A 10846-nucleotide genomic window follows, 5' to 3' on the forward strand; every position below is an offset into this window, starting at 1 on the left:
TCAGTTTATTCTCTCGTAGAACTTACAGCACCACACATAGATTAGTGTGTGTGGGATAGATAATATCATGTCAGTTTATTCTCTCGTAGAATTTACAGCACCACACATAGATTAGTGTGTGTGTGTGTGTGTGTGTGTGTGGATAGATAATATAATGTCAGTTTATTCTCTCGTAGAACTTACAGTCAGTTTATTCTCTCGTAGAACTTACAGCACCACACATAGATTAGTGTGTGTGTGTGTGTGTGTGTGTGTGTGTGTGTGTGTGTGTGTGTGTGTGGATAGATAATATCATGTCAGTTTATTCTCTCGTAGAATTTACAGCACCACACATAGATTAGTGTGTGTGTGTGTGTGTGTGTGTGTGTGTGTGTGTGTGTGTGTGTGTGTGTGGATAGATATCAGTTTATTCTCTCGTAGAACTTACAGCACCACACATAGTGTGTGTGTGTGTGTGTGTGTGTGTGTGTGTGTGTGTGGATAGATAATATAATGTCAGTTTATTCTCTCGTAGAACTTACAGCACCACACATAGATTAGTGTGTGTGTGGATAGATAATATAATGTCAGTTTATTCTCTCGTAGAACTTACAGATCTGCAAGAAACAAGTCTTTATATTCCAAGAGAAAAGCATTTTTTATACAATAAATAATAAATATTAATTAACTAAATTGATTCCTTTTGATTCATGAAAAATAAATACTCTTTCGACAATGATAAATAACTTAAATTGATTAAATACCTTAATAATATATTAAATAACTTAATAATATATTAAATAAATTAATAATATATTAAATAACTTAACAATATAAATAGAGTTTTGTATCAAGGTAATATGTAGCTTCAATATGTATCTCAACTGTGGCTTTGGGGGTTCCCTAGGTACAGATCTAGGATCAGCTCCCTCCCCCAATCCTAACCTTCACTTTTAGAGTGGGAAATGCTAAACTGACCCAAGGTCAGCTTCCAGGTGTATCTTCACCCTACACCTAGCCTTCACAGTAGACACGATTGGTCATCTACATGATGTGTGATTTGAGCCTCTGGGCTTGCCGTCTCTTCCTGCGGTTGTCCTTCTTTAGATGGAACTTATGGGCCAGTTTGGAGGCTTTCTCGTAGATGGTAATGAACTCGGACAGAGCCTTCCCCTGGACTGTGGTGTCACTGGTCTGAGACAGAAGATACAGGCATTAACTATCAGGTAATTAGTTCATCACTTGTCATGATGATGGTGTCTATACAGTAGACTATACTACAGCCATGATGGTGTATATACAGTAGACTATACTACCGTCATGATGATGGTGTCTATACAGTAGACTATACTACAGCCATGATGGTGTCTATACAGTAGACTAAACTACCGTCATGATGATGGTGCCTATACAGTAGACTATACTACAGCCATGATGATGGTGTCTATACAGTAGACTAAACTACAGCCATGATGGTGTCTATACAGTAGACTATACTACAGCCATGATGGTGTCTATACAGTAGACTATACTACAGCTATGATGATGGTGTCTATACAGTAGACTATACTACAGCCATGATGATGGTGTCTATACAGTAGACTAAACTACAGCCATGATGATGGTGTCTATACAGTAGACTATACTACAGCCATGATGGTGTCTATACAGTAGACTATACTACAGCTATGATGATGGTGTCTATACAGTAGACTATACTACAGCCATGATGATGGTGTCTATACAGTAGACTATACTACCGTCATGATGATGGTGCCTATACAGTAGACTATACTACAGTCATGATGGTGTCTATACAGTAGACTATACTACAGTCATGATGGTGTCTATACAGTAGACTATACTACAGTCATGATGATGGTGTCTATACAGTAGACTAAACTACAGCCATGATGGTGTCTATACAGTAGACTATACTACAGCCATGATGGTGTCTATACAGTAGACTATACTACAGCTATGATGATGGTGTCTATACAGTAGACTATACTACAGCCATGATGGTGTCTATACAGTAGACTATACTACAGCCATGATGGTGTCTATACAGTAGACTAAACTACAGCCATGATGGTGCCTATACAGTAGACTATACTACAGCCATGATGATGGTGTCTATACAGTAGACTATACTACAGCCATGATGGTGTCTATACAGTAGACTATACTACAGCCATGATGGTGTCTATACAGTAGACTATACTACAGCTATGATGATGGTGTCTATACAGTAGACTATACTACAGCCATGATGATGGTGTCTATACAGTAGACTATACTACCGTCATGATGATGGTGCCTATACAGTAGACTATACTACAGTCATGATGGTGTCTATACAGTAGACTATACTACAGTCATGATGGTGTCTATACAGTAGACTATACTACAGTCATGATGGTGTTTATACAGTAGACTATATTACCGTCATGATGATTGTGTCTATACAGTAGACTATACTACCGTCATGATGATGGTGTCTATACAGTAGACTATACTACCGTCATGATGATGGTGTCTATACAGTAGACTATACTACCGTCATGATGTTCTGTCTTCATCAAGTCACTACTAAGGAAGTTCTGGATGTTCTGTCCCATTTGGACAGCCAAATAGTTCTACCTGGAACCAAAATGGGTTCTCCTATGGGGACAGCTGAACCCTTTTTTCTAAGAGTGTGCAACATAGAAATGAGCATTCTGGGAAGTAGCAACATTTCTAACTAGCCTCTGACTTGGGAAGCGAGACACTGTTCAGGCACACAATATTTTTTGGGAGGCAAGCCGAAGTCGGTAGTCGAAGTTGGTAGCCAAAGTCTACGCCCCCTCGTCTGTGATTGATCACCAGTAGGGCTTCTTCAATTAATTCTCTTTTGTCATTGAACGAGACACGACTCATCCTCATTAAAAAAAAATCAATTGTAATATACTGCACCAAACATCCTAGTCAGATGCAAAATTACAAAAGATTTTCTCTGCAAAAACGTCAAAATTAACAACAGATTTCTTGAGTTACTGGCTACGGAGTCTCAAAATGGACAAACAGAACTATTGCAACTTTTTTCGTCTTCAATCAAAGCCAAACAAGCCACACTCGTCTCCAGTGACTAAAGGCATCAACGTGCTGCAGTTCGGACGAACTCGACTGGGTGGCAGCCGGACGCCAGCATGTTGATAACTTTTGTCACTGTAGACGAGTGTGGCTTGTGTCATTTACAGGCAGAGGAACAAAACAAATAATAGATTGAATGAAGACGTGTGGAAGTAGACTAAACCAGATCTGTCTACAGTAAGGTGGTCTTCTTCCCCATGTTGGGAAGCTCACCGTGATGGCCCAAAGGGTTAAATTATTGATTGAGTGATTGATTGATTGATGCTGTGGAGGGAAGCTCACATTGACGGCCCAAAGCGATAAATTATTGATTGAGTGATTGATTGATTGATGCTGTGGAGGGAAGCTCACCTTGATGGCCCACAGGTTCTGCAGGTGTGTCCTCAGCTCAGGTATCCTCCCCAGGAAATAGTGTTTCTGGGTCTCCTGAACCTTCCCCTTGACCTGGTCCAGCCTCTCCCTCACTTCCTGGTCCTCCGTCTGGTTCAGCATCTGGCTGAAGATACTCAGATACACATCCAGAACCACACTCATGAGGGAAGGAAGGAAGGAAGGAAGGAAGGAAGGAAGGAAGGAAGGAAGGAAGGAAGGAAGGAAGGAAGGAAGGAAGGAAGGAAGGAAGGAAGGAAGGAAGGAAGGAAGGAAGGAAGGAAGGAAGGAAGGAAGGGGAGGAGAGAGAGAGAGAGAGAGAGAGAGGTAGAGAGTAGAGAGAGAGAGAGAGAGAGAGAGGGAGAGAGAGACACAGAGGTAGAGAGAGAGAGAGGGAGAGAGAGGGAGAGAGACAGAGAGAGAGAGAGAGAGAGGGAGAGATCTGGAGAGAGAGAGAGAGAGAGAGAGAGAGAGAGAGAGAGAGAGAGAGAGAGAGAGAGAGAGAGAGAGAGAGAGAGAGAGAGAGAGAGACTCATCTGACAGAGAGAGAGACCTCTGCTCACTGTCCTGAGGGAAGGAAGGAAGGAGGAGAGGGAGGGAGGGAGGGAGGGAGGGAGAGAGAGAGAGAGAGAGAGAGAGAGAGAGAGAGAGAGAGAGAGAGAGAGAGAGAAAATACTTAATACAATCTTGAAACGTAGTTTTGTCTCCAGCCTAGCCCAAGGGTAAGCAGTAGTTTCACATTGGTGATATTAGCCTGAAGGGGATAACAATGTGTAACATTATATGTTACCTCAAACGTGTCCTTGGGGAAAACAGGGTTTCCGTTGAACAGCTGGTCCTTGGAGATCTTCTGAAAAAACAAGACATGATGACAATCAGTTGTTTTTCTCCTTCAACATGCTGCAGTTTATTGCATATAGATTGACTCTTCTCCCCCTAATCACAAGTATAGTGTCTGTCAGACCTGGGCTAAATAGGTCAAATAACTTAAAATACATCATTTAGTTTGTCACGTACAATGGCAACAATGGAGTAGTCCCAAAAGTGCAAACTCCAAGCTACATCTAAGCTAAAGCTCACCTCAGATGGAAGTGTTTGAGCTGTTGGCCTCCCATTAGGAAGGAGATCTCCCTGTTATGTCCTTCCATCTGTCTGTCTGTCTGTCTGTCTGTCTGTCTGTCTGTCTGTCTGTCTGTCTGTCTGTCTGTCTGTCTGTCTGTCAGGAGACACCCCTGTTTACCCAGTTAATAATGTGTATGATACTTACATAGTGGACTTTCAGTTTGTCTATGTTGCTCTTCATGTTAATTGATGTGTACTGAGCAGCATTACTCCATCCTAAAGTCATCCAGCCCATCAAGCAGAAACACATCACAGCCCTTGATAACACATCCATGGCCCTCAACGTCACGCTGAAGATCCCTCAGAGCTCAATAGTCCTCAATCGGTGTACGGTAACTTCAGTCAAAGGCCTTGACTTGAGTTGACTTAACGAGACCACCTTGTGTCTGACACTACCCAAGTCTTGTTCTTCTGTGTCTGTCTGACTGATGCTGAGGCTAAGACAGACAAGTATTTATAGTTGAGGCAGAGAGAGAGATGAAACGATAGAGGTGTGAGGTTGTGGGTTCTCTGAATGAGCGAAGTTTCCTTTAAATCAAACACCAACACACGGCCGCTCATTAACACCTGCTTTTAGCAGCAGAGCAGGGGGTCTTGGGTTGGAATCCCTAGGAAACAGGTAGTTTTGACACATTCTGGGGAAGTTCTTTGGTGATGCAATAAAGTTCAGGTTGGTATGCATGTCTGTTGACTTCTGTGTTGCTAGATGAAGAGAACAGAGCCCTGTCTGTTGACTTCTGTGTTGCTAGATGAAGAGAACAGAGCCCTGTCTGTTGGCTTCTGTGTTGCTAGAGGACAGAGCCCTCTGTTGACTTCTGTGTTGCTAGAGGACAGAGCCCTCTGTTGACTTCTGTGTTGCTAGAGAACAGAGCCCTCTGTTGACTTCTGTGTTGCTAGAGGACAGAGCCCTCTGTTGACTTCTGTGTTGCTAGAGGACAGAGCCCTCTGTTGACTTCTGTGTTGCTAGAGGACAGAGCCCTCTGTTGACTTCTGTGTTGCTAGAGAACAGAGCCCTCTGTTGACTTCTGTGTTGCTAGAGAACAGAGCCCTCTGTTGACTTCTGTGTTGCTAGAGAACAGAGCCCTCTGTTGACTTCTGTGTTGCTAGATGAAGAGAACAGAGCCCTGTCTGTTGACTTCTGTGTTGCTAGATGAAGAGAACAGAGCCCTGTCTCTTAACTTCTGTGTTGCTACAGTAGATGCTAGTTGCTAGTTGCTAATGCTAGTACAGATAGATGCTGATGCTATCTTTCATTGACACCCAGGCTTTTTCAAAGGTGGGACAGTGGCATCACTTTCCAACAAGTATTGATATTGACAGAATGTGGATTGATTTAACAATGTTCCACTTTTGCTCATTTAGGCTAGTTGCTCGTTTCTAGTGACACCCAGGCGTTTCCAGTTGTATCACTTTCTCACAAATTGTAGTATTTTTTAATTATGCTCTTCTGCAATCGTCAGTCCATTTCCACCCCTGTAACCTCCAACTGTCGTCTTCAGAGCTACACTCTGTTGAAGGTCTCACTCTGTCACCTCAGAAAGGACGACAAGTTGGGGTTTCTGTGTAGACCGGCCGCGCAACCCCAATACACGTCAGATGACAACACGGGATCTGAGTAAAGGTTCCTACAACACACTCATCTCAGGACGCAATCAAATGAATGATCTGACCTTTACAGCTCCAGAACCATAATCTGAAATAATGTGACTCAGCGTAATTTAATTCACATCAGAGAAATCAACTGGATGCTTTCTTCATCCATTATTAAAATGACTAAGGAATAAAAAATGACTCCCATTTATTAAGACTAAGAGAATTAAGAAATAACAGCACTTCAGTAACATAGAATCCTAACTGGAAACTAGATTAAAAAAACACATTTTTAAAAACCAGACTCAAGACATGTAACAGGATATATTTTCAGGAGAATTTATTCCCAGGATATAAATACAGAACATTTGATCCATTGAATATGAACTATGACATCAAATCCAATAGTACTACATCACCACTGTTATAAGGACCAATGGAAATTCCCTTCAAACAAAGTTGCTAAATTTTCACTACTACAAATACTAACATAATGTCATTGCACTTAAATTTAAAATAAATATGTTAAATAATGTTTAAGTTAAATAAATAGCACCGTGAGGAAGCTGTGAGACAGTTGTTAAGTTTACGTTGGGAAAGTGACTGTTATGCCTTTTAAAAGGTGCTTGGTTGAGTTTTTATTTCTGCAGGTTCTGCGCTTGAAGTGGATACCGGTAGTGAAATGACATCACACTTTCCCAATGTATTACAGTCTGTAGTCTCCTCTGTCTACCTAATGTATTACAGTCTGTAGTCTCCTCTGTCTACCTAATGTATTACAGTCTGTAGTCTCCTCTGTCTACCTAATGTATTACAGTCTGTAGTCTCCTCTGTCTACCTAATGTATTACAGTCTGTAGTCTCCTCTGTCTACCTAATGTATTACAGTCTGTAGTCTCCTCTGTCTACCTAATGTATTACAGTCTGTAGTCTCCTCTGTCTTCCTAATGTATTACAGTCTGTAGTCTCCTCTGTCTACCTAATGTATTACAGTCTGTAGTCTCCTCTGTCTACCTAATGTATTACAGTCTGTAGTCTCCTCTGTCTACCTAATGTATTACAGTCTGTAGTCTCCTCTGTCTTCAATCAGTCAGTTGGTGGTTCTGTCTGGTCTCAGTTCTGTGTGACCTTCTCGTCTCTCTGATGGAGAATGGTCCCCAGCTGGGAAGCTCTCTGGTAGACCTCTTTGAACTCGTTCACAGCCTTCCTCTGGACAACAGCATCGTTGGTCTAAACAGAAGTCACAACATACATTTAGAGAGATGTCATCATCTTGACCTGACCAGTGGAGTGTCCACTCTTGGATGACGGCATTCAGACAACAATGGACTGTTAAAAACGACACACAAGCACACATTTACTCACTCACTCTCTCTCACTCTCTCTCACTCTCTCTGTCTATCACACACACAATTCTTTTTTAATACTGACTCATCCCAAATGGTACCATATTCCCTATATAGTGCACTGCCTATAGGGCTCTGGTTAAAAGTAGTGCACTATATAGGGAATAGGATGCCATTCGGGATGCAAACAGAATTAGTGAATAACTTAGTTTAGTCTTTTGACCTTAATGTCCACCAGATCCTGTATCTTCATCTTCAGTCTGTCCTGGTAATAGCTCCTCTTCAGATCCTCCACCTTCCCGCGGAGTCTGCTGAGGTCCTGCTTGACTTTCTCTGGATGGTTCTCCTTCAGCATGTTGGAGAAGATGTTTAGGTAAACATCCAGAGTGGCGTTCAGGAGCAGCCACTGTTCATGCTTCTAATGGAGAGAAGACCACAAAAGGGGAGAGGAGAGAGAGATAGAGAGAGAGGGGGAGAGAGAGAGAGAGAGAGAGAGAAAAAGCACACCATTACTATTGAGTATGTCCTCAGTACATGACAACAAGTTGACAGGGCCAGCAGGGTGAATCTACAATAGCAGGGCCAGCAGTTTGAATCTACAATAGCAGGGCCAGCAGGTTGAATCTATAATCGTAGGGCCAGCAGGTAGAATATACAACAGCAGGACTAGCAGGTTGAATCTATAATCGTAGGGCCAGCAGGTAGAATATACAATAGCAGGGCTAGCAGGTTGAATCTATAATCTTAGGGCCAGCCGGTAGAATCTACAATAGCAGGACTAGCAGGTTGAATCTATAATCGTAGGGCCAGCAGGTAGAATATACAATAGCAGGGCTAGCAGGTTGAATCTATAATCGCAGGGCCAGCAGGTAGAATCTACAACAGCAGGACTAGCAGGTTGAATCTATAATCGTAGGGCCAGCAGGTAGAATCTACAATAGCAGGACTAGCAGGTTGAATCTATAATCGTAGGGCCAGCAGGTAGAATATACAATAGCAGGGCTAGCAGGTTGAATCTATAATCGTAGGGCCAGCAGGTAGAATCTACAATAGCAGGACTAGCAGGTTGAATCTATAATCGTAGGGCCAGCAGGTAGAATCTACAATAGCAGGACTAGCAGGTTGAATCTATAATCGTAGGGCCAGCAGGTAGAATATACAATAGCAGGGCTAGCAGGTTGAATCTATAATCGCAGGGCCAGCAGGTAGAATCTACAACAGCAGGACTAGCAGGTTGAATCTATAATCGTAGGGCCAGCAGGTAGAATATACAACAGCAGGACTAGCAGGTTGAATCTCTGAGTAATGTGGCTTTAAAACAGAAAATTCCAACTATGTACAGAACTTTTTGAGTTCAGTAACATTTATTGAAAAACTGGAAAAATAAAAAAAGAGATATTTACCTCAAACTTGCCATCAAGCTCTCTCATGAGCTCTAGGAAGACAGGTTGGCTGACCAAGTTGGGGTCCAGCAGATCCTGAATAAAATGAGTACGTTTGACATTTAGCACACAGACTCAAGCAGTGTTTTCAGAACAACGTATCATATAGATCTTGTCTTTTTCCAAATGTGTACATTTAGATAAAAAATTTAAAAAATACATCCCTTTAATTGGCTGCTTTTGCCATCATAATCAAATGATGTTACTCAGGCCACCTTTCAATCTCCTCCCCTATTAGGCAACCTCACAGTAGTCTATGGTTCTCTCTGATGGTGGGAACTAGGCTACTGTAACTGAGGACATCATAGCCCACATCTACACCCTTGGGGGGCTTTGAACATGTGCATGACACTTTGAGACCAAGATGAAGAAGTGATAAAATCCCAAGACGTCTGTGAATGGACTGTAAGTTTCTTGTTGGTCATGTGATGAAGGCCAGGAGAAGGGAACCTCTCAGTAGAACAGGCCAGGACTGTCATAGTACCACATGCATTAGGCATTATAAGATATTATGAACCCGGTGGGTCAAGCCCTGAATGCTGATTGGCTGAAAGCTATGGTATATCAGACCCCATAACACAAAAAAACTATTTACGATTCTATTTACATTGGTAACCTCTTTATAAAAGCAAGAAGGCACCTCGGGGGTTGTGGTATATGGCCAAAGTAGTGCACTATATACTGAATAGGGTGCTGTTTGGGACACATCCATGACCACAGACCAGAGAAATCAGTTTAAACAGGTTTAAGGCTTTCTATTGTAACTCACCAAAGGGTCTTCCAGGGCTTTGATGTCCTTCTCCATGTTTTCGGACACAAATCTGGACCCAAGGTCAGAGCCAGAGTGGTGGGGGCGTCCCAGAACCACTACAGAGCAGAATCCCAACCATACTACCACCACAAGATCCAGGGCTGAATTCATATTATTATCCTGGTTACAGTGGCTCACGTTCTTTCAATCCACAGAACAAAAGCCCCGTAAAATATATCAAACTATGCCCTTGAGAGGTCTTTGAGAAATTCTTTGAGAGTCTTGAGAGTCTTTGAGAGTCCTTTTAGAGTTAAGCTGTGGAGTCTCTGTTGACTGTACCTGTCTGTAGATGGAGTGTCAATGTGAGTCAGTAATGGTGGCCCGGTGTCTCTCTGGGGTTTATTTATATGTGAGACAGAGAGCTGTGCAGCAGCAGAGTCTGCTGGAGACAATGATGATGGTTAGAGGTTACAGAGGTTTTGGGGTTTGTGGGTTCCTCTTCTCGGTAGGTTTCCTTTAAATCAGAGATGTTCTGCTCCTAAATGGGTGACTCTTCCTCAATACCCCCCCCAGCTACCTCTGATCAGGTCATTTTTAAGGGATTTTTTGGACGGCCACAATGGGGGTGGGGGAGCGGGGTGAGTCAGTTTGTTGAGTGACATGAGGAAATAAAGGTTGGTATCTAGAACCTAACAAGGTGTTTCGGCTGGCCTCGTGGAGAAACCCTTCGAAGAACCGTTTTTGGTCGCAGGTAGAACCATTTTGAGTTCCATGTAGAACCCTCTGTATAAAGGGTTCTACATGGAACTCAAAGGGTTCAAAAGAACCCGAAGAACCCTTTTGGAACCCTTTTGGAACCCTTTTGGAACCCTTTTTTCTAAGTGTAGATACTGTTGTCAGAGGTTGGTGATTAGGAGTATGACAATCTGCCTTCTCAGCTAATGCACTTGTCTTTTCCTGCTCCCACTGGCTACTTTGTAGAGGAAAATAGACTTGCTACGATTGTGATTGGTTGTTTTGTCACCTAGCTATCTTCATATGAATGCACTGATGTAAGTCTCTCTGGATAAGAGCGTCTGATAAATGACTGAAATGGAAAAAATTGAAAAGAAATGA

General features: G+C 42.4%; 1 protein-coding gene across 1 annotated transcript; it reads right to left on the minus strand.

Annotated features, from left to right (window-relative positions):
- Positions 1-895: 895 nt before the first annotated feature.
- On the minus strand, positions 896-5016 carry LOC121844710 (interferon gamma 1-like). Its single transcript, XM_042315125.1, has 5 exons — positions 4748-5016; positions 4271-4330; positions 4022-4047; positions 3463-3640; positions 896-1173 (listed from the first exon to the last, which is right to left on the minus strand). The coding sequence occupies exons 1-5, from the start codon at positions 4874-4876 to the stop codon at positions 1024-1026; spliced, it is 543 nt and encodes a 180-aa protein (XP_042171059.1). The 5' UTR covers positions 4877-5016; the 3' UTR covers positions 896-1023.
- Positions 5017-10846: the final 5830 nt, after the last annotated feature.

This window comes from Oncorhynchus tshawytscha, unplaced genomic scaffold (assembly GCF_018296145.1).
Source record: "Oncorhynchus tshawytscha isolate Ot180627B unplaced genomic scaffold, Otsh_v2.0 Un_contig_9774_pilon_pilon, whole genome shotgun sequence".
Taxonomy (NCBI): Eukaryota; Metazoa; Chordata; class Actinopteri; order Salmoniformes; family Salmonidae; genus Oncorhynchus; species Oncorhynchus tshawytscha.